The following is a 24,114-nucleotide window of genomic DNA, read 5'->3' as shown; positions in this document are numbered from 1 at the left end:
TCTGCCCCCCAGGAAAGCACAGACAGAAGGACAAGGCACGGTCCCCCATTGAGGGGGCCTCCCTGGAATGCACCAAGAGCACTGCAGCTAGGACCAGAGGAGCACCACACACTCACACAACCAACACACACCATGTGCACACTCGCATCCATCCACTCCTTCACTCATCCACTCAACGCATATTGACCAGGTTTCTCGGGTATGAAGTACTCTGCTCACATTGGAGAGACAATGGCGAGCAAAATGGGTGTGACCCCTACACTCACGGGGCTCGTGGTTTATTAAGGAAGGCAGACATTCACTCGATCATTGCAGATGCACATGCGAAGTGACAACTGAAAAATGCTACAAAAAGAGAGGTACAAGGTTGCTAGGACACGCAAAGTGAGAAGTGTGACAGAGACATGAAGCTCTGAGAAAGCTGCCCTGGTGAAATGATGCTAGAGCTGCAATCTGAGGGGTGAGGGGCAGGTCACTGGGAGGGAGGAGGCAGTGCTCTGGCTGAAGTTGCTGCATAAGCAAAGGCCCTGTATGGGAGCGGGCAGAGCGAGGGAGAGGCAACGGGAACAGCTTAAGTGCCTGAGCAGCAACACACCCACAAACCCACACCACACACCACCACACCACACACCACCATACCACACACCACCACACCACCACACACCACACCACCCACACCACACACCACCACACCACACACCACCACACACCACACCACCACACCCACACCACCACACTCACACACCACACACCATCACACTCACACACCACACACCACCACACTCACACCACCACACACCACCACACCCACACCACACACCACCACACTCACACACCACACACCACCACACTCACACACCACACACCACCACACTCACACACCACACACTACCACACACCACCACACCCACACCACCACCCCACACATCACCACACATCACCACACCACACCCACACACATCTGATGCTTGACTTTGACATCTCTCTTGCCAGGCCCCATGCACATCCCCTTTTCTGGGCCAGGTTAGCATGTACAGGCATACCTTGCAGATATTGTGGGTTCAGTTCCAGACCACCATAAAGCACAAACTGCAATGAAGCAAGTCACACAAATGTTTTGGTTTCCCAGTGCATATCGAAGTTATGTTTATACTATACCGTAGTCTATTAAGTGTGCAATCTCATTGTGTTGGAAAAAAACCAGTGTACCAGTGTACATACCTTAATTCAAAAATGCTTTATTGCTAAAAAAATGCTAATGATCCCCTGAGCCTCCAGCGAGTTGTAATCTTTTTCCTAGTGGGGGGTCTTGTCTTGATGTTGATGGCTGCTATCTGATCAGGGTGGTGGTGGCCAACATTGGGTGGCTATGGCAATTTCTTAAAATAAGACAGTAGTGAGGTTTGTCACATCGATGGACTCTTTCTTCATGAAAGATTTCTCTGCAGTACACAATGCTGTTTAACATCATGTTCCCATAGTAGAAGTTCTTTTAAAATTGGAGTCAAGGTCAGGCGCGGTGGCTCACGCCTGTAATCCCAGCACTTTGGGAGGCCAAGGCAGGTGGATCACTTGAGGTCAGAAGTTCGAGACCAGCCTGGCCAACATGGTGAAACCCCATCTCTACTGAAAATACAAAAATTATAGGGCATGGTGGCATACGCCTGTGATTCCAGCTACTGGGGAGGCTGAGGTATGAGAATGGCTTGAACCTGGGGAGTGGAAGTTGCAGTGAACCAAGATCGTGCCACTGCGCTCCAGCTTGGGCAATAAAGTGAGACTCTGTCTCAAAAAAAAAAAAAAAAAAAAAAAAATGGAGTCAGTCCTCTCAAATCCTGCTACTACTTTATCAACTGAGGTTATATAATATTCTAAATCCTTTGTTGTCATTTCAACAACGTTCACAGCATCTTCACCAAAAGTAGATTCCATTTCAAGAAACCAATTTCTTTCCTCATCTATAAGAAGCAACTCCTTATCTGCTCAAGTTTTAGCCTGAGATTGCAGCAATTCAGTCACATCTTCAGGCTCCACTTCTAATTCTAGTTCTCACTATTTTCACCATATCTGCAGCTACTTCCTCCACTGAAGTCTTGAACCCCTCAAGGTCATCCATATGGTTGGAATCAACTTCTTCCAAACTCCTATTAATGTTGCTATTTTGACCTCCTACCATGAATCACAAATGTTCAAATGGCATCTAGAACAGTGAACCCTTTCCAAAAGCTTTTCAGTTTAGTCTGCCCAAATCCACAGAGGAATCACCATCTATGGCAGTTATGGCCTTACAAAATATAGTTCTTAAATAATAAGACTTGAAAGTTGAAATTACTCCTTGATCCATGGGCTGCAGAATGGATGTTATGTTAGCAGACATGAAAACAACATTAATCTGTGTGTACATCTCCATGAGAGCTCTTAGATGACCAGGTACATTGTCAGTGAGCAGTAATATTTTGAAAGAAATCTTTATGTTTGTGCAGCAGGTCTCAACAATGGGCTTAAAATATTCAGCAAAATATGACATAAACAGACATGCCATCATCCAGTCTTTGTTGCTATATTTCTACAACACAGGCAGAGTAGATTTAGCAAAATAAAAGCCCTAGGATTTTCAAAACAGTAAATGAGTATTGACTTCAACTTCAAGTCACCGTCAGCAGTGGCCCCTAACAAGAGAGTCAGCCTGCCCTTTGAAGCTTTGAAACCAGGCATTGACTTCTCTTCTCTATCTGTGAAAGTCTTAGATGGCAACTTCTTTCAATAAAAGGCTATTTTGTCTCCACAGAAGATCTGTTGTTTAATGTGGCCACCTTCATCAATTATCTTAGCTAGATCATCTGGATAACTTGCTACAGCTTCTCCGTCAGCACTTGCTGCTTTACTTTACACTTTCCTGTTATGAAGATAGCTTCTTTTGTTTTGTTTTGTTTTGTTTTGTTTTGAGATGGAGTCTCGCTCTTTCACCCAGGCTGGAGTGCCATGGCACAATCTCGGCTCACTGCAAGCTCCACCTCCTGGGTTAATGCCATTCTCCTGCCTCAGCCTCCCCCTTAGCTGGGACTACAGGAGCCCGCCACCACGCCCGGCTAATTTTTTGTATTTTTAGTGGAGACAGGGTTACACCATGTTAGCCAGGATGGTCTCGATCTCCTGACCTCATGATCCACCCGCCCCGGCTTCCCAGAGTGCTGGGATTTCAGGTGTGAGCCACTGCGCCCAGCCAGCTTCTTTTCTTAAACCTCATGAACCAACTATTGCTAGCTTCAAACTTTTCTTCTGCAGTTTTCTCACCTCTGTCAGCCTTCACAGAATTAAGGAGAGTTAGGGCCTTGCTCTGGATTAGGCTTTGGCTTGAGGGAATGTTTAGCTGGTTTGATTTTTCTATCCAGACCGCTAAAAGTTTTTGCATGTCAGCAATAAGTCTTTCTCATCATTCATGTGTACATTGGACTAGCACTTTTAATTTTCTTCAAGAACTTTTTATTTGCGTTCACAACTTGGCTATTTGGTCCAAGAGGCCTAGCTTTGATCCGTCTTCGTTTTTGATATGTCTTCCTCACTAAACTTCATCATTTCTATCTTTTGATTTAAAGTGAGAGATGTGTGATTCTTAGAGGCCATTGTAGGGTTATTAGTTGGCCCAATTTCAATATTGTACTGTGTCTCCGGAAATAGGGAGGTCCGAGGAGAGGGAGACAGGGAACAGCTAGTTGGTAGAGCAGTCAGAGCACACACAACATTTATCAATTAAATTCATCATCTTTGATGGGCATGGTTCGTGGTGCCTCAAAACAATTACAATAAAGACATCAAAGACCACTGATCACAGATCACCATAAAAGTATTATAATAATGAAAAAGTTTTAAATATTGTGAGAATTACCAAAATGTAACACAGAGACATGAAGTCAGATATGCTGTTGGAAAAATGGCACTAATAGACTTGCTTGCGGTGGGATTGCCATAAACCTTCAATTTTTAAAAAACGCAATATCTACAAAGTGCAATAAAGCAAAGTGCAATAAAACAAGGTACACAGTACCCTCAGATGTAAGTGACAGAACGCGACCCAGACTCCTCCAGAGTTGCTTTGATCTGCCCTTCTAATAACGCCTCTGGGGACAGAACTTGAACATGCCAGTTTCTTAGACTAGCACATGACGTGAACCTCCAGGGTTCATGCCATTTCCCTGGCTTAGCTTCTCCAGTAGCTGGGACTACAGGCGCATGCCACCACGCTCAGCTGATTTTTGTATTTTTTTTTTAGTAGAGATGGTGTTTCACCCTGTTGGCCAGGATAGTCTCGATCTCTTGACCTTGGGATCTGCCCATCTCAGCCTCCCAAAGTTCTGGGATAACAGACACATTCTGACATTATCATTGCAGTACGCGCATCCAGCCCTGGAGCCCGGTATCTTCCAGTGCCTTCTTCAGTTATCTGAGTTGATAAATTCTCTTTATGCTTAAGGTGGTTTGAGCTGATTTTCTTCCTCTTTGCCCAGGAGGAAAGCTAATATACCACTTTGTAAGCTAGCTGTGAGGATTAAAAGACCAGATGCCAGTGGTTCAGAAGCACTCAGTCACATTAGCTATGATGATTGTTATCACTGTCATGACTCCTCCTCTATGTTTTTGAGTGGATTTTGGGGCCAGTCCCCTGGGAGTTACCCACATAGGGTAGAAGCCTGAAAGTGTGCAGCTTGTATGTCTCAAAGGCCGTGGTGAGTCCTGTGACCTGATTCCAGGACTGCAGAGGAGACATTGCATTTTGGCATAGTGGTCAGCGCCTGTCCCCTTTCTCTCTGCATCTTCCATTTCACCCCACTCCTCAATTCCCATCAGAGGCCTCTCTGGGTGAGGAAGAAAACACCTCATTTTTACATAGGCCAGCTCCCTCCAGTCTGAAATGGGTGCAGATAAAAACATGCTAGCCTGCGATGGGGAAGCAGGTAGAATGTGGTAGAAAGAGCACTGGGCTAGGAGCCCAGAGGTGAGTCCCAGCCTTGGTTCTGCCTGTGCCTTGGGGCTACTCAGCAGCATCTCTTCCCACTCCTGCCCCCAGAAGCCACATTGCAGCCACACCTGTAGCTTCTTGTGATTCCCCCAATGCATATGCCTTTCCTGACTTCAGGGCCTCTGTCCAGGGCATTTATATTCTCCCGGCCTAGAATGTTCTTCGCTGCCATCCCTACTTAGGTAACCCCCTCTGGTTTCTCAGTCTCAGTCCTGGAAGCCCAAGTTAAGAGGAGTGATTCTGAAAACAAATAGTCTTGGGTTTAAATTCCAACTTTACTACCTACTGATTGCATCACTTTGGGCAAGTTACTTAATCTCATTCAGCCTCTATTTACTGATCTGTGAAATGGGGATAACAGCGGTCTATCCTTCACAAGGCAGAGGGTGACTAAGATAACATAACTAAAGCACTTAGCCCTTTGTGCAGCACATAGTCACGGTTTGATACATGTCAGTGGTGATTATTAACCTTCCTTTCAGAAAGCCTTTTGGGTGGCTAAGACTGGGTTAGGTGCCTCTCACTTGTATCCCCATGGCTCTTCTTTCAGGTATCGCCTTGTGTTGTAGTTGCTTATTTACTTATTTCCCCTTCTAGACCAAGAGCTCCCTGAGGGCAGCAATTGTGTCTCATTCACTGTTTGTTTTCTTTCCCCCTCCAGAGTTAAGCACAGCAACTAACCGGTAGCAGGTATTCCTCTCTGAATCTGTCTTGTCTTCTTTTTTTTTTTTTGAGACTGAGTCTTGCTCTGTCGCCCAGGCTGGAGTGCTGGAGTGCAGTGGTGTGATCTCGGCTCACTGCAAGCTCTGCCTCCCGGGTTCACACCATTTTCCTGCCTCAGCCTCCTGAGTAGCTGGGACTACAGGTGCCTGCCACCACGCCCAGCTAATTTTTTGTATTCTTTAGTAGAGACGGGGTTTCACCGTGTTAGCCAGGATGGTCTCAATCTCCTGACCTTGTGATCCACCCGCCTCGGCCTCCCAAAGTGCTGGGATTACAGGCATGAGCCTCCGTGCCTGGAGGCACATGGATTCTTGAGTGTGTGTTGTGGCTCCAGGCATTTCCCAACGCTCAGAAAAACTGAAACTAGGGCTGCCAGCCCAGGGGAAGGAAGGGAGGTCTTGACAGTTGCTAAAAAGTTCATGTCCACCGTGAGTTTGAGCTGGGGTCATGCCCTTGAAATTCTGTGTACAAAAATGCCCCCGCGTGCAGTGAGCTTCCTGCCCTTCCCTTGGACCGGGCTGTGCCATGGGACGGGGCTGCAGAGAATGACCCAGTTATACTCTCCTTCCTGGGCCAATTGAGTGCCAAGTGACACATGTCAAAGGACAGAAATGCCATGACGATAGCCCGTGAATGCTTTTCCCCAAAGCTCATGGAACGAAAACTGAAATAACAAAGATAATTGGCTGCAATTATAAAGTAAACTTCAGCACTTTGGGAGGAGACCTGATTTTCTGATTTGGAAATGGTATCACTTCCCTTGGCCAGGCATGGCTTCCAAAGTGCACCGAGGAAGGCAGCCCTCACTTCTTTCCCCAAACTGTCTTCCTGGGGTGGAGGGTGGGGGGTAAGCAGGAGAATGAGTGTCAAAGAAAGTGAAAGCTGGCAGACCCGGAGAATTATGGCTGGGAGCCTCTGGTTCAGAGACATTGGCTGAGTCCAGATCCAGGGTTTCCAATGCAAGCTTTTCAGCTCCCTTGGGTATCATTAGTTATCTCAGGCAGAGCTGCCAGCTTACAAAACAAAATTAAGTTTAATTCACCAAGAAAAAACAAAAACAAAGTTGCCCAGCATTTCTCTAAAGGGCAGAGTGTGAGAGTCTGTTGCAAGCATGCAAGACCCCAGCAATGCCATCTGAGCAGGAGGTGATTTTTTTCTCCAGTCAGCTCTCTATTAACCCTCACTGGCGCTTCTCTCACAATCTCCTTTCAGTTCTACCCTGGGTGAGTCAAGCCAAACTGAGCCTCATTCTCACATTCAGTCTTGCAAGTGCTCTTTGAAGTAGGGCTACAGTACCAGTTGCCCTCTTTGTCTGACCCCAAATTCTGTGCTCATGCCCATTCCACCAGAGGCTCTTAAATGTTTAGGTCTCAGGACTCCTTTATGCTTTTCAGAAGCATCCAGGACTCCAAGAACCTGTGTTTATGTGGGTTATAGCTATTGATATTGATCATATTACTAACACTGAGAAAATGTTAAAATATGCATTAATTCCATTTAAAAGTAACAATTATATACCCATGACATGTTTATATAAAAAGCACATTTTTAAGACAAACCAAAAGAAATGCAGGTGAGAAGAGTTTCATTGTTTTATATTTTTGCAAATCTTTTTAATATCTAGCTTCCTAGAAGACAGCTCAATTTTCATATCTGCTTCACCATTCACTTTGTTGTGGTATGCTTTTTGGGTGAAGGATAAGAAATTCGGCTTCACACAGAAATGTATTTGAAAAGGGAGGAGCCGGGTGCAGTGGCTCATGCCTGTAATCCCAGCACTTTGGGAGGCCGAGGTGGGTGGATCAGCTGAGGTCAAGACCAGCCTGACCAAAATGGAGAAACCCCGTCCCTACTAAAAATACAAAATTTGCCAGACGTGGTTGTGGGCGCCTGTAATCCCAGCTACTTGGGAGGGTGAGGCAGGAGAATCACTTGAAGCTGGGAGGCAGAGGTTGTGGTGAGCTGAGATTGTGCCGTTGCACTCCAGCCTGGGTGACAGAGTGAGACTCTATCTCAAAAAAAAAAAAGAATAAAAAGAAAGAAAAAGCGAGGAATACTTTAATAGTCTTTTCAGGTAATTATGGGTGTTCTTCTTTGATAAAGACCAAAGCTCAACAAGTGGCATTTTCTTAAAGGCTAGTTGTAGTGTGGAACTGCACTTGTACCAGTGAACCTTTGGTCCTCTGTTACGTAACTCTACACATCTGTCTTACGCTTTGAATGGAACTTTCCCCATGCACGGTCTTGTAATATCATGTGTTGGTCAATGGAAAAATATCGGTTCACTGAGTTATGCAGATCTTCCAAATGCTAACACATTTCATTATACAATATATTTTTAAAATAATGTCCTTTGATATCACCGCTGATCTCATCAGAAAAGTCTTTAAGTGAGGGAAAGTTGTTAAGCTCAATGTGGCAGTGAAAAGTTTTCCAAAATTTTAATTTTTACTTGGAAGCACGAATTTATCATTGGCAACAAATACTGTGAGCTGCTTTTTTTTTTTTTTTTTTTTTGAGATGGAGTCTTGCTCTTTCACCCAGGCCAGACTGCAGTGGTGCCATCTCGGCTCACTGCAAGCCCCGCCTCCCGGGTTCACGCCATTCTCCTGCCTCAGCCTCCCCAGCAGCTGGGACTACAGGCGCCCGCCACCGCACCCGGCTAATTTTTTGTATTTTTAGTAGAGACGGGGTGTTAGCCAGGATGGTCTCGATCTCCTGACCTTGTGATCCACCTGCCTCGGCCTCCCAAAGTGCTGGGATTACAGGCATGAGCCACCGTGCCCGGCCTGTGAGTTGCTTTTTTTTAAAGTGATGGGCTTACTTTGTTCATTTTCAAGAAATTATCTACTAAATAGCCATGTCTGAATAATGAGTTTGCCAGTCTTTCTTTTAGGTAAAAACAGTGTTCCATGAAAAAATGTAAAAGCCAGCTAGTTCAGCTTGCAACTCAATTACACAGGTACTTTTCTCTAGACAACCAACATGCTGTGTGTGTACATCTCCCATTTTGTCATACGGGACATTAAAGGAATGTGTGCTCAAGAGTTGAACGTTAATACAAACAATAATTCTTGGTACTTCATCAAGGGCATTCCTGGTTTTGGTAAAACCTGCAAGTGCACAGAGTTGAAGAATACAGTGACCGCCAGTTTCATTTGGTAGCGATGTCCTGATTCATGCTGAGGTGCCAGCAGTTTTACCCTCCACTAATTTTGTACCATCAGTGCAAATGTCAACACAGGGCAAAAGGAAAATAACATTTTAACCTTATTGTAAATATAGTTTTGGCCTCATAGACCCCTGAAAAAGCCTCAGGGACCCCCGGGGTCTATGGATGACACTTTGAGAACCACTCTGGTCATTACACATTGGCGGGCAATGGATAGAGAGAGATAACTGCTCTAAGTCAGCACGAAGTTCCTAATTTAAAAGGCAAGCTTACAGAATCTTATGGAAAGCAGGACAGAAGCAAATACAGGACATCTCAGCCCTCAAAGTCACCAGAATACTCTCTGTGAAGGTAGGGCCTCACTGCCTTCAGAAAGTACAATTATTGCCGTGCAACTGTCCTTTTAAATTCATGCTTACCTCACTATTTTAGAACTGAAACCTAAAAATCTGCTTGCTTCCATTTATAGAAATGTTTACAAACATCAGGTTTCCTGGTTCTGGAAACAAACTCTGCAAAGCCTACATCTTCATAACGGTTAGAGAAGAAATGCAGAATCCAGTGCTGGTGAACAGCTTTCCCCCATATCCACCCCTGGTTAATATCCATGATGTTTAGACATATATTTTTGGTCTAAGGACAATGAGCATGGATTTGTTGTCCTATAACTTGATATCCCAAGGAAAAGAGGGGGGAAGGATGACATAGCTCCAGGCACAACTATTGGAAGAAAGGATTTGTATTAGGATGCGGGGTCTGAGAACACCGTGGGAAGCAGGCTGGCAGTGTGCAAATGCATGTGCATGTGTGTGTGTGCGCACACAGCACTGACAGGAGACAGGAAAAGGATGGGGCTCAACCAGGAGGTAGGAGGGCACAGGGCTGAGATGCAACTCTCTGAGAGTGAGTGTGGCAAGAGGTGATGACAAGAATGCACTGGTTGAAGAAGCAAGAAGGACCTGGCCTGGCACTGTGTGGGTTCCAAGGAGTTAGGGGATGGAGTTCTGGGGTCCAGAAAGCTCAGTGGCACTTGGTCCTCATCCATAGTTTTATGGGGGAGACATGCAGGCAGGAGAAGGGGGAGTGCGACGCAGCAGGTGACAAGCACAAGGGAGTGGCTCAGGCAATATGTGCTCTGAGAAGGGAGGAATCCAGGAAGTTCTGCCCACCTGGCCTTTAAGAAAGCAAGCAAGAATGTCCTGTCTATGCTACAAACCACCACAGCCACCATTTCTAGAGCATTTACTGTGTACCAAGTGCTGTGCTGGGTTTTCTTAATAGGTAATCTCATTTCACCCTGCTAACAACTCTTCAAGGCAAGTGTCATTATTCCCATTTTGCAGATGAGATAACCGGAGCTACTGAAGGTTGAATAATTTTTGACGACCACACTGCCAATAAGCAGCAGAGTATAGACTCAAGCCCGGGTCCATCTGACCCCAAGTCCTCCCTGTGGCAGAAACCCAGGTCCCTATGTGTTCTGCCCAGTGGCCTGGCTTGCCGGGAACTTACACGGGTCCTCCTGAAAACTGACCTCTGCATTGCAGCAGGGAGGAGGCAAGCCCAGGCACCCTGCCATGAGGCTATAGGTACCTGTCAGTGGTTCCGGCTATGTCCATCCTGACAGCTGGGCCTTCTCTAGCAAGGCAAGCTGCTGCCCGAGAAGAGCCTGCTGCCTTTTATATCCCCCACGCTCCCCAGAGCACTTAATAGAACAACTGCCCAGCACTGACTACATCCTTGACATTCTCTGGCCCAGGGAGAGAGACTGGAATGTGCCTCCAGCCAGCTGGAGGGGTCGATCACATCTTTGGAGAGTGGACCAGCTCTGGGCACAGCAGCACTTATGAGTCCTGGCACAGGCCCTGGCCCAGAGAAGACCTCAGCAGATGGCACCAGTAGAGGACACTTCTCCGCACTATTGGACAGTGACAGCCATCTATGGGAGGGGCCGTGGGCGGCCTGAGCACAGGCCGAGAACTGAGAAGGCTCCCTTCCATTCATTGAGTTCATTGTGCCACACACTGTGGTAGCAGCTGAAGGTACAGTGGCTACCATGACAGATAAGATCCCTTTTCTCAGAAACTTAGAGTAGGGGAGAAACACCATAAGAAAACTGACCAGATCAGGCATTTCACACCAGGAGTAGAGGGGGATTTCCCAGGAAAGTAAAGGAGGGAAACAGAGTAGAAAGAACATGTTTTATGAAGACCTCAAGGTGGAAAGATCTTAAATTCAAGAAACCAAGAAGGCTGTGAGATGGAGCAAATAGGATGACAAAGAGGGTGATGTGTGCTGAAAGCTTGAGAAGGGATATGTAAGTTCTTGTAGGTATAGGAAGAGCTGACTCCAAGAGAAATGCAGGAATCCAGGAAGAATTTTAAGTGGCATGATCCAATTCTCATTTTAGAAATACTACCCTGGAGGAAGAAGAGAATGAACAGCAAGAGGAACATTATCTTTCAATAAGCTACGTGTATTATTGGATGGAGATGTGTGTGTGTGTGTGTGTGTGTATCTATCTGTCTATATGTATGTGTGTGTATGTATATTTAAAATGTGTTGGCCACCAGTGTGCCAGGTACTGCTCTGAGAACTGTTCACAGAGACTCAAATTTAATCCTCAGAATCACATCAAGGTGGTGATCATTATAAGCTTTGTTTTACAGGTGACTAAATGTAAGCTCAAAGAGGTTAAGTACTTCACCCAGGGTCACACAGCTCTTAGATAGTAGAGCCAGGATGTGAGCCTCAGCTGCCTGACCCCTGAGCTGCCCCCACATCACTCCAGGACTCTAGTGGAAATTCTGGCCTGGAGCAGAGTCTCTGGGAAGGTGGCTTCCCTCCCTCTCCATTAACATCAGCTGGTTTGAGTTCTTTGTGGGGCATCAGTCAGCACCCCAAAGCTCCAAACAGGAATGGGGAACACCCATTCACAGAGATCTGTGTGGAGTTTCATGCAAGGCAGATGTGTCCTTGTGTGTTTGCACTGGGGCTGAAACAGAGCATTTAAATGCAGGCCAAATGCAAAGGATGACCTGCCAGAAACACTCCGGCAGTTCTAAGGCTGGTGGGGCAAGAGGGCAGTCTCCTGAAAGGGTCCCTCTGGGAGCCTGGACTGTAGGCTACAGACAACTTTGGAGTTCAGAGTTTTCATGAAGGGCTTGCTACAAAGAGAGCTCTCCCCACCACTGCATCTGCATTTCTGATGTGAAAGCTTTGATTCTGAGTCTTCTGAGCTGTGCTGCCAGGTCGCCGGGGACATTCTGCACTGAAAGCAACTTGTGCTTGGGTCCATCATGCCAAACGCAGCTCTCCCTGAGGAGTTCAGGGGTTTTCATCACACAGATGACGTTTCCTGAGCATCTGCTGTTGCCAGGCAGAGTGCGAGAATGCTGTGGTGAGCCAAGCAGACATGGTTCTGCCCACATTAATCACAGAATCACACGAAAGATGTCACCATGGGGGTCAAATGCAGTGATGAAAAGACAGCCAGTGCTTTGGCTGTCTTATATAACTTTAGGCCAAAAGCACTTAATAGACATTTACAGAAATTCTACCCAACAACTACAGAATACACATTCTTTTCACCAGCACATGGAACATTCTGTAATATCACCAGCACATGGAACACCTGTAATATCATTGGTAGGTGTGGGAACTGATATTGAAAAACTAATGCTGGAGCTGAGATCCATGCATCTGTAGGAGTTAACCTGGCAAGGAGGGAGGAGAGACACTAGTGTGTACAAAGACCTGCCCCCCACCAGAGGGGATGGGGCATTTTAGGAAGGTTAAGGCCAGTGGAGTTGGAACCAGAGGTCAAGGGAAAGTCTGATAAAAGATGAACCAAAGACAGGAGGCAGGGCTCTAACAGTTAATTTCCTGTCTCAACTGGGTAGGCTGTGGTGCTCGGTTGTTTGGTCACATACTTGGTCTAGATGTTGCTGTGAAGGTATTTTGTAAATGCAATTAATATCTACAATCAGTTGACTTTTTAAACAATATATTTAGGAGGTACAAGTACAGGTTTCTTACATGCATATATTGTGTTGTGGTAAAGTCTGGGCTTTTAGTGTACCCATCACCCAAATACTGAACATTGTGCCCAATAGGTAGTTTTTCAGCCCTCAGCACCCTCCTACCTTTTGTAGTCTCCAGTGTCCATTATTCTACTTGGTATGTCCATGTGTACCCATTGTCATGCTCCCACTCATAAGCAAGAACATATAGTATTTGACTTTCTGTTTCTGAGTCATTTCACTGAGGATAATGGCCTCCAGTTCCATCCACATTGCTGCAAAAGACAGGATTTCATTCTTATTTATGGCTGAGTAGTATTCCATGTATATAGATATTCAACATTTTCTTTTTTTTTTAATTTTTTTTTATTTTAAGTTCCAGGATAGATGTGTGAATGTACAGGTTTGTTATGTAGGTATACATGTGCCATGGTGGTTTGCTGCACCTATCAACCCATCATCTAGGTTTTAAGCCCTAGATGCATTAGGTATTTATCCTAATGCTCTCCCTTCCCTTGCATCCCAACCCTCGACAGGCCATGGTGTGTGTTGTTCCCCTCCTTGTGTCCATGAATATACACCACATTTTCTTTATCCAATCCTCTGTTGATGGACATTGAGGTTGATTCCGTATCTTTGCTATCGTGAATAGTGCTTTGATAGATATACAAGTGCAGGTGTCTTTTGGATGTAATTATTTATTTCTCTTTGGGTGTTTACCCAGTAGTGGTGTTGCTGGATCAAATGGTAGTTCCATTTTTAGTTCTTTGAGAAATCACCATACTGTTTTCCGTAAAGGTTGTACCAATTTACATTCCCACCAATAGCATATGAGCATTCCTTTTTCTCCACATTCTCACCAAAAATCTGTTGTTTTTGGACTTTTTAATAATGGTCATTCTGCTGATATGATATGGTATCTCACTGGTTCTGATTGGCATTTTTCTGATGATTAGTGATGGTGAGCATTTTTCATATGTTTGACCAATTGTATGTCTGTTTTTGAGAAATGTTTATTCATATCCTTTGCCCGCTTTTTAATGGTTTTTTTTTCTTGTCAAGTTCCTTATAGTTTCTGGATATTAAACCTTTGTTTAGGCATAGTTTTAAAATATTTTTCCCATCCTGCAGGTTGTCTGTTTACTGTTGTTTCTTTTGCTGTGCAGAAGCTTTTTAGTTTAAGTCCCATTTTTATATTTTTGTTTTTACTACATTTGCTTTGAGGACTTAGTCATAAATCCTTTGCCTAGGCCAATGTCCAAAAGAGTTTTTCCTAGGTTTTCTTCTAGGATTTTTATATTTGCATGTTTTACATTTGGGCCTTTAATTCATTGTGAGTTAATTTTTGTATATGGTGAAAAGTATGAGTCCAGTTTCATTCTTCATCATATGGCTATCCAATTTTCCCAGCACCATTTATTGAATAGGGTGTCATTTCCCCAGTGTATATTTTTGGCTTTGGTGAAGATCAGTTAGTTGTAGGAATGTGGCTTTATTTCTGGGTTCTCTGTTCTGTACCATTGATTTATGTGTCTACTTTTATACCAGTACTGTGCTGTTTTGGTTACTATGGCCTTGTAATATAATTTGAAGTCAGGTAATATGATGCCTCCAGCTTTGTTCTTTTTGCTCAGGATTGCTTTGGCTATTTGGGCTCTTTGAATTATGAATATGAATTTTAGGATTTTTTTTCTAATTCTGTGAAAAATGTACCAAATGACATTGGTCATTTGGTAGGGATTGCAATGAATCTGTAGATTGCTTTGGGCAGTATGGTCATTTTAACAACGTTAGTTCTTCAAATCCATGAGCATGGGATGTTTTTCCATTTGTTTGTGTTGTCTACAATTTCTTCCATCAGTGTTTTGTAGTTCTCCTGATAGACATCTTTCACCTCCTTGGTGAAATATATTCCTAGGATTTTGTTTTTGCTTTGTTTTTGTTTTTGTCTTTGTTTTTGTCCTTGTCTTAGCTATTGTAAGTGGGATTGCCTTCTTGATTTGGTCCTTGACTAGATAGTTATTGGTGTTTAGGAATGCTACTGATTTCTAAACATTAATTTTGTAGCCTGAAACTTTACTGAATTTATTTATTAAGTCTAACAGTTTTTTGGTCAAGTATTTAGTGTTTATTTTCTAGATATAAGATCATATCATCAGCAGAAATATTTGACTTCCTCTTTTCCAATTTGGATGCCTTTTGTTTCTCTTTGCTGATTGCTCTGGTGAGGACTTCCAATACTACACTGAATAAGAGTGGTCAAAGTGGGTATTCTTGTCTTGTTCCAATTCTTAGAGGGAATCCTTTCAACTTTTCTCCATTAAGGATGATGTTGGCTGTGGGTTTGTTGTATATAGCCTTTATTATTCGAGGTATGTTCCTTGTATGCCTAGTTTGCTAAATTTTATCATGAAGGGATGCTGAATTTTATCAAATGCTTTTTCTGCATCTATTAAGATGATCATATGGTTTTTGTCCTTATTTCTGTTTATGTGATGGACATTTATTGATTTGCGTATATTGAAGCATCCTTTCATTCCTGGAATAAATCACAACCTGATCATGGTCTATTATCTTTTTGATGTGCTCTTGGATTCAATTTGCTAGTATTTTTTTTGAGAATTTTTATGTCTATTGTCCATTCAGGATGTTAGCCTGTAGTTTTCTTTTTTCATTGTGTCCTTGTCTGGTTTTAGTATTAGGGTGATACTGACCTCATAGAATGAGTAAGGGAGAATTACTTCCTTCTCAATTTTTAAAAATAGTTTCAGGAGGATTAATACTAGTTTTTTGTGTGCTTGTTAGAATTCAGCTATGAATTCATCTTTGGATTTATGGTCCTGGGCTTTTTGGTGGCAGTTTAGGGGGGGATATTTTGTATTACTGATTCAGTCTCTCTACTTATTAGGGGTCTACTGTTCAAAAGTTCTACTTATTCCTGGTTCAATTTCAGGAGGTTGCATGCTTCCGGGAATTTATCCATTTGCTCTAGATTTTCTAGTTTGTGATTGTATAGTTGTTCATAATAGTCTGATGATCTTTTGTATTTCTGAAATATCATTTGTAATGTCTCCTTTTTCAGTTCTGATTGTATTTATTTGGATCTTCCCTCTTCTTTTCTTGGTTAGTTTAGCTAGCGATTTATCAATTTTGTTTATCTTTTTGAAGAACCAACTTTTTCTTTTGTTAATCTTTTGTATTGTCCTTTTGGTCCCCATTTCATTTAGTTCTGCTCTGATTTTTGTTATTTCTTTTCTGTTTTGTTGTTCATACTAGAATCCTTAGTCTCACCATGATCTTTGTTATTTCTCTTCTTCTGCTAACTTTGGGTTTGTTTTGTTCTTCTTTTTCTAGTTTCTTGGGGTGTGATGTTAGGTTGTTAATTTGTGATCTTTCTACCTTTGTGAGGTAGGTATTCAATGCTATTATCTTCCCTCTTAGCACTGCTTTTGCTGTATCCCATAGGTTTGGGTATGTTGTTTTTTCATTTTCATTCATTTGGATTTTTTTTTAATTTTAATTTTAATTTCTTTGTTGACCCAGTGGTTGTTCAAGAGCACGCTGTTTAATTTCCGTGTATTTGGATAGTTTCAAAAGTTTGTCTTGGTATTGATTTCTAGCCTTAAATTACCGTGATCTGAGAAAATACTTGATATAATTTCAGGTTTTTTAATGTGTTAAGACTTGTTTTGTGGGCTAACTTGTGGTCTATCTTGGAGAATGTTCCATGTGCTGGTGAAAACAATGTATATTCTGTCATTGTTGGGTAGAATTTCTGTAAATGTCTATTAAGTCCATTTGGCCTAAAGTCCAATTTAAGTCCAGTGTTTCTTTGTTAATTTTCTGTCTCAATGATCTGTCTAGTGCTGTCAGTAGGGTGTTACCAAGACCCTACAATTATTGTATTGTCGTCTGTTTCTTTCATTAGGTCCAGTATTATTTGTTTGTGTTATTTGAGTTCTCCAATGTTGGTTGTGTATGTATTTAGGATTATTACATCCTCTTGCTGAATTGTTCCCTTTGTCATTATCTAGTGACCTTTTTTGTCTTTTTTTACTGTTTTATGTGATATGTCTTTTTTATCTGATATAAGTGTAGCTACTCCTGCTCACTTTTGGTTTCTGTTTGTATGGAATATCTTTTTCAACCCCTTTACTTTCAGTCTATTTGCGTCTTTATGGGAAGGATAAGTTTCTTGTAGGCAGGATATAGTTGGATCATGTTTCTTTATCCATTCTGACAATCTGTATCTTTAAGATGGAGCATTTAATCCATTTATATTCAGGGTTAGTATTGATATGTGAGGCTTTGTTCCTGTCATATTGTTGATTGTTTTCAAGTTGTTTTATAAATTCCTTGTTTCTTTCTTTTTCTGTCTTCGTGGTTTGGTGAAATTCTGTGGTGTTGCCATTTGATTCCTTTCTCTTCTTCCTTTGTATAATTGTTTTATATGAACTGTGAGTTTTATATTTTCATGATTTTTTGTGATAGTGAATATCGACCTTTCATTTTCACATTTAAGACCTCATTGAACATTTCCTATAGGGTTGCTCTAGTGGTGGCAAATTCCCTTAGTATTTGCTTGTCAGGGAAGGACTTTATCCTTAATTTATAAAACTTATTTTGGCAGAATACAAAATTCTGGGCTGACAGTTTTTTTTTTTCTTTCAGCACTTTGAAAATGCCATCACATTTCTCTTCTAACCTGTAAGGTTTCTGTGAAAAGTCTTCTGTTAGTCTGAGGGGTTTCCTTTGTATATGACTCCATGCTTTTCTCTTGCTAATTTTAAAATCCTTTATTTCACTTTTATATTAAACATTCTGAATATAATATGCTATAGTGATATCCTTTTTGCAATGTATTTGCCTGAAGATTTCTGGGCCTCCTGTAAATGGGTGTCTAACTCTCTTGACAGACTTGGGAAATTTTCATCAATTACTTTCTCAAATATGTTTTCTAAACTTTTTGATCTCTTTTCCCCCTTGGTAATATCAACAATTCATAAGTTTGGTCACTTTATGTACTCTCACATATCTCAAAGCCTTTGTTCATTCTTTTTATTTTTTTTTTCCTTATTTTTGTCTGACTGGATTATTTTAAAAGACCTGTCTTCAAGTTCTGAGATTCTTTCTTCTGCTTGTTCTAGTCTATTATTGAAATTTTCTAAAGTATTTTGTATTTCCTTCAATTAATTTTTTAGTTTCAGAATTTCTCAATTGGCTTTTTTTTTTTGTTTCTTTGGTTTTTTTTGAGACAGAGTCTAACTCTGTCACTCAAGCTGAAGTGCAGTGGTGTGATCACAGCTCACTGCAGCCTTGACCTTCCAGGCTCATGCAATCCTCCCACCTCAGCCTCCCTAGTAGCTGGGACCACAGGCACATGCTACCTTGCCCAGCTGACTTTTTATTTTTTGTAAATACAGGGTCTCACTATGTTGCGCAGGCTGGTCTCAAATTCCTGGGCTCAAGCAGTCCTCCCACCGGCCTCCCAGACTGCTAGAATTACAGGCCTGAGCCACTGCACCTGGGCTTTGGCTTTTTTATTTTTTTTAAGATGTCTGTGTCCTTGGAAATTTCTTATTTATAGCCTACATTGATTTTTTAATTTATTCGTGTTGGTTTTCAGATTTCTCTTGCATCTCATTGAGCTTCTTTAAGAATAACATTTTCAATTCTTTACCTGGCATTTCAAGGAATTCTTTTTGATTGGGATCTGTTGCTGGACAATTGTGGTCCTTTGGTAGCATCATATTTCCCTGCTGTTTCATGTTTCCTGTGTCATTACTTGGATTTCTGAACATCTGGTGTAGCAGTCACTTGTTCTAATTGTTTGAAATTGCTTTTGTAGGGGAGAATTTTCTCTGAGGATATATATATATATATGTGTTGTTGATTAAGATACTTTGGGTTTGATTTTGAGTGCCTGTGGTAGTGTGATCTTTGTATGAATTCCTCGGCAGGGCATAGGATCAGTGGTCTCTATAATCACATCCTCAGTGACTTAGGGTACCATTATTAGTTGAGGTGGTGGTGAAGTTTAGCTGGAGATTTACATGCAAACTGAGCCAGTCTTTGGGCCCCAGTACTGGCAGCATAGAATGAGCAGCATAGAAGGTGGGAAGCCACTGTCAATCTCAGGTCATACCCCTTCCTAGCAACTCCCTCGGATCTCCCTGGAGAAGAGATCCTCCCTGGACCAGCGCTTCTCTGCCTGTCCTGCTCATTCCTCCAGCTCCTGCCTCCAAGCTCCCCATAGCCACACTGTCCACAGAACACTTCCTGCAGGTGTGTGAATCATGGCCCAACAGTTTGTCCTCCCCTTCTTCAGCCTGCACAGAGCAGAGCCTCCCTGCCCAAAGGAATAAGCTGGACAAGTACCCCCTCCCAGTGTCTGCTCCTTCCCACCACCAGCTGAGCCCCTGCCCCTGTTTGGGGAGTAGGGCAAGCATTCACTCAGAATGCAAATACCCCACAGCCTTTCATGCAGGGAGGGCAGAGGGTGAGTACAGATGAGAGGCCTGAGGAAGCTCTGCAACACCAGCCTCTGCCCTTGTCTGCAGTCATGGCCTCTCATTGTGCTTTGAATAAAATAACCTCCAAGGCCTCAGCGTGATCTACCCTGTCTCCCACTGTCCTCTCCAGGCCCATGAGACTTCAGCCCCTCAGCCTGCCTTCTCTGCCTTGGAACTCAAGCTCTGGACTGTCCACAGGCTGCATTCTTGCCAGACTCCTCCACCTCCCCTGCTCTTTCCAAGTCTTCACCCTTTTCGCCTACCAATCCTCATCTGAAAATATGTCCTCCTCAGCTGTGCATCTTCCTTTTTTTTCTTTTTCTTTTTTTTTTTGAGACGGAGTCTCACTGTGTTGCCCAGGCTAGAGTGCAGTGGCACCATCTCAGCTCACTGCAACCTTGGCCTTCTGGGTTCAAATGATTCTCCTGCCTCAGCCTCCCTAGTAGCTGGGACTACAGGCACGCACCACCACACCTAGTTAATTTTTGTATTTTCAGTAGAGACAGGGATTTGCCATGTTGGCCAGGCTGCTCTCAAACTCCTGGCCTCAAGTGATCCACTTGCCTCAGCCTTCCAAAGTGCTGGGATTACAAGAGTGAGCCACCGTGCCCAGCCAGCATATTTCTTTTCTTTTCTTTTTTTTTTTTTTTTTTTTTGAGACACAGTCTTGCTTTGTCGCCCAGGCTGGAGTGTAGTAGTGCAATCTTGGCTCACTGCAACCTCTGCCTCCTGGGTTTAAGCGATTCTCCTGCCTCAGCCTCCTGAGTAGCTGGGATTACAGGCATGTGCCTCCACATCCAGCTGTATTTTTTGTATTTTTGTTTTTATTTTTGTTTTGTTTTGTTTTGTTTGTATTTTTAGGAGGGGGGTTTCACCATATTGGCCAGGCTGATCTCAAACTCCTGACCTCAAATGATCCGCATGCCTTGGCTTCCCAAATTATTGGGATTACAGGCATGAGCCACCACACCTGGCTCTTCAACTGCATCTTTCTGCAGTAAGCCCCTTGGTGTTTCCTTGCTCCTTCCCAAGAAAGCAGAGATTGCAATTCATAATTTATATTTCTTTATACATCTGCCTGCTTGCTCTCCTGTATGCACTATCTCTCTCCCTGCCTCTCTCCCTCCCTCCCTCTCTCCCTCTCTCCCTCCCTCCCTCCCTCCCTCTCTCCCTCCCTGCCTCTCCCCCTGCCTCCCTCTCCCTCCCTGCTTCCCTCTCCCTCCCTCTCTCCCTGCCTCCCTCTCCCTCCCTCCCTCCCTCCCTGCCTCCCTCTCCCTCCCTCCCTCCCTCCCTGCCTCCCTCCCCTCCCTCCCTCCCTGCCTCCCTCTCCCTCCCTCCCTCCCTGCCTCCCTCTCCGTCCCTCCCTGCCTCCCTCTCCCTCCCTCCCTGCCTCCCTCTCTCCCTGCCTCCCTCTCCCTCCCTGCCTCCCTCTCCCTCCCTCCCTGCCTCCCTCTCTCCCTGCCTCCCTCTCCCTCCCTCCCTCCCTCTCCCTCCCTTCCACCCTCCCTCCCTGCCTCCCTCTCCCTCCCTCCCACCCTCCCTCCCTGCCTCCCTCTCCCTCCCTCCCACCCTCCCTCCCTGCCTCCCTCTCCCTCCCTCCCTCCTTGCCTCCCTCTCCCTCCCTCCCTCCCTACCTCCCTCTCCCTCCCTCCCTGCCTCCCTCTCCCTCCCTCCCTGCCTGCCTCCCTCTCCCTCCCTCCCTGCCTCCCTCTCCCTTCCTCCCTCCCTGCCTCCCTCTCCCTCCCTGCCTCCCTCTCCCTCCCTCCCTTCCTCCCTCCCTCTCCCTCCCTCCCTGCCTCCCTCTTCCTCCCTGCCTCCCTCTGCCTCCCTGCCTCCCTCTCCCTCTCCCTCCCTGCCTCCCTCTCCACCTATATTTGATTTTTAATTGCCTGAAAGCAGGCATTATGGCTCTTATTCACCAGTATATACGATACTTGGTACATCATAATCGTTCAATAAATACTTGGGCTTGAATGAATGCATGCATGAATGAATGCATTTCTCTTGGCTTTTCTGAGGGCACAATCTAAGCATGTGCATGACTGAATTTTAGGCTCCCTGAGACAGAAATGGAATCTGGTTCATCTTTGTATTTCTCCCAGGATCTAGCATAGCTCTTGGCCCATAATGTGTACACAATCGAGGATCAAAGCAAAAGGACATCAGTCCAATATGCCATGGCCACCTAAGACCTTATTAGGTCCAGTCCAGCACCCTGTGCCATGAGAGTCCCCAGGTGCCAGCCATAGGAGGAAAGTTACTTGGTCTTAATTAAACAATTAAAGATAATGTACGTTCCAATGTGGCCTTAAAGCTAAGGCTGGTTCAGTCATTGACACCTTGACCCATATTCTGTTTTAACCCATTTCTATCCCATTTAGTCATTTTGTGGTAGGTCTACTGGACACCAGGTAGTGTGCTAGCACCTTATTACTCAAAATGTGGTCTGCAGACCAGCAGTCACCACCATCACCCAGAAGCTCATTAGAAATGCAGATTCTCCAACCTTACCCCAGACCTAGGGTCAGAATCTGTGGTCTAGCAAAATCCAGGTGATTTGCATGTATGTTGAAGTTTGAGAAGCACCAGGCTAGCAAGAGATGGACCTAGGTCTAGCCTCATGGAGCTTAAGGCAGACACTTGACAAATGGACAGCAGTGGCTATGTGTTGACTCTTATAGGAGAGGATGCTATGGGAGCTTTAGATCACCAAGGAGATCAAAGCAGTTCTTGTAAGCCATCTTAAATGTTCTTCAGCTTTGTCCTGAGAGCAACAGAAAGCCTGGAGAAAGGGGTTTACAGCAAGGTTGGCCTGTCCCCACTTGAGGATAGCATTAACTTTTATTTATAGGTAGGAATAACCTTTGTAATTCATGATTACATAATTACAATGAGACGTTCTTATCTTAAGCCACACTTGAGTCTCTAAGGAGGCGGCCTCATCCTAGGTGAGCAGGTCAGTGTAGGATGCTGAAGTCCAGGCAGATCTAAGCTCAGCCTTTGCCTGTCCGGAAGGAGTCCCCATCTGTTGGGTGCAACCTCACTCTGAACCCCTGTCCCCTCCTGCCATGTAGTCCTTCTGCTGGGAACTGTAGTACAGTGCTCCAGCAACAGAGATAGCCCCCCATTTCCTCAGTTTCCAAATGTACATCAGAGATAGTCAACATTGAATTAGGGTTCTTAATCATGCCTGGCTCAGTTCTCCCAACAGCTTCCGGAAGCTAAGTGTGGAATTGTGGTAAGACTACAGTCAGAGCTGGGTTCAAGTCCTAGCTCAACCACTTGCTTGCTGCATGACCTTGGGCAAGTGTTTTAACATCTCTGAACTTTTCTTCAACTGTGACTTCCTGCTACATAAGGATATTTTGAGGGCTGAGTATAAAATGAGTGCTTTATTTATTAAACAAATATTTATTGAATACCTACTATGTATCAGCTCTGTAAACAGCCACGGGGGGATCCAACGGTGGGCAATTTTAGACAAGAATCCTGCCAACATGAAATGTATAAGTCCAGTGGAGAAAAAATGTCATTCATTGGATAATCAAATAAATATTAAATGACAAATATAGTAATGCTTTGAAGTTGGGGAGGGAGGCTCTAAGAGTAAAAGAGGGACCTAATCCAGCCTGGTAAGTCAGGGAGGCTTCTCTGAAAAGTTGAGAATTTGTACAGTGTCTCTTTCTCAGGTGTTGTCTCTCCACACCTCTTTCAGGTACCTGGAAGGAAACCACTTAACAGCCGTGCCCAGAGAGCTGTCTGCCCTCCGACACCTGACACTTATGTAAGGAGCCCAGTATTGAGTGGGATGTTTATTTTTCCCTGCTGGGGTCGCTCAGGAAACTGAAGTGGATGGTAAGAGAGAACAGAGCTGCAGGCTGATGCAAGTGGTAATTGAAAGATGCCTGTCTGCTTAGGACCAGAAGCCAGTCTGCAAAGGGAAAGTGGGAGATCTTGCAGAATGAAAGAGCATTACCCTTGGGAAAGTAGGAGACCTTCTCTGAAAAGGTGAAAGAACACCATCTCTCTGTGGGATGGATTCCTATAAACTCCTGAAACCAGCCTCTAGATAAGGATTTCTTAACTTCGGAACTATGGACATTGGGGTTAATTATTCGTTGTTGGGAGGCTGTCATAGACATTATAGGATGTTTAACAACATCTGTGGCCTCTACCCACTAGATGCCAGTAATACTTCCCCCAGTATTGACAACCAGAAATGTCTTCAGACCTTGCCAAATGTCACTGAGGGAGCACAAGTGCCCCCAGTTAAGAATCACTGCTCTAAAGCAATGGTCCTCACCATCAGCTGATTAGAGGAATCACCTGAGCAGATTTTTTTTAAGCTACTGATGCTCAAGCCCATGCTAGACCAATTAAATCAGAATACCTGGGCATGGAACTCAGGCATCAGAGGATTTAAAAGCTCCCCAGGTGATTCTAATGTGCAGCTAACATTGCCACAGCTCTGGATGTTTATCCCCGCAGGGAAGCTCGAGGTTGCAGCTGGCAGAGGACTGCACCCCCACCAACCTCAGTCCTCCTAAGACAGAACCTGATAAGATGGAGTAAATGAATGCCAGAAAAGAAGGGGGATAGAGGAACAGTGAAAAGAATTAATCAGGGGAAAAAAGTACTAAAACAAGGAGAGATTGTTATTATATGTAT

The 24,114-nt window shown here is 44.1% G+C and overlaps 1 protein-coding gene across 1 annotated transcript in view; it reads left to right on the top strand.

The window, feature by feature from the left end:
- The window catches only part of SLIT3 (slit guidance ligand 3), a 639,400-nt gene that overhangs the window by 553,533 nt on the left and 61,753 nt on the right, over positions 1-24,114 (top strand). Inside the window, exon 21 of the mRNA XM_014345150.4 lies at positions 23,162-23,230. Coding sequence (XP_014200636.3) covers positions 23,162-23,230 — 69 coding nt within the window. The remainder of the gene's footprint in view (positions 1-23,161; positions 23,231-24,114) is intronic.

The sequence above is a fragment of the Pan paniscus genome, chromosome 4, assembly GCF_029289425.2.
Source record: "Pan paniscus chromosome 4, NHGRI_mPanPan1-v2.0_pri, whole genome shotgun sequence".
Classification (NCBI taxonomy): domain Eukaryota; kingdom Metazoa; phylum Chordata; class Mammalia; order Primates; family Hominidae; genus Pan; species Pan paniscus.
This window is presented reverse-complemented; position numbering and strand designations above follow the sequence as displayed.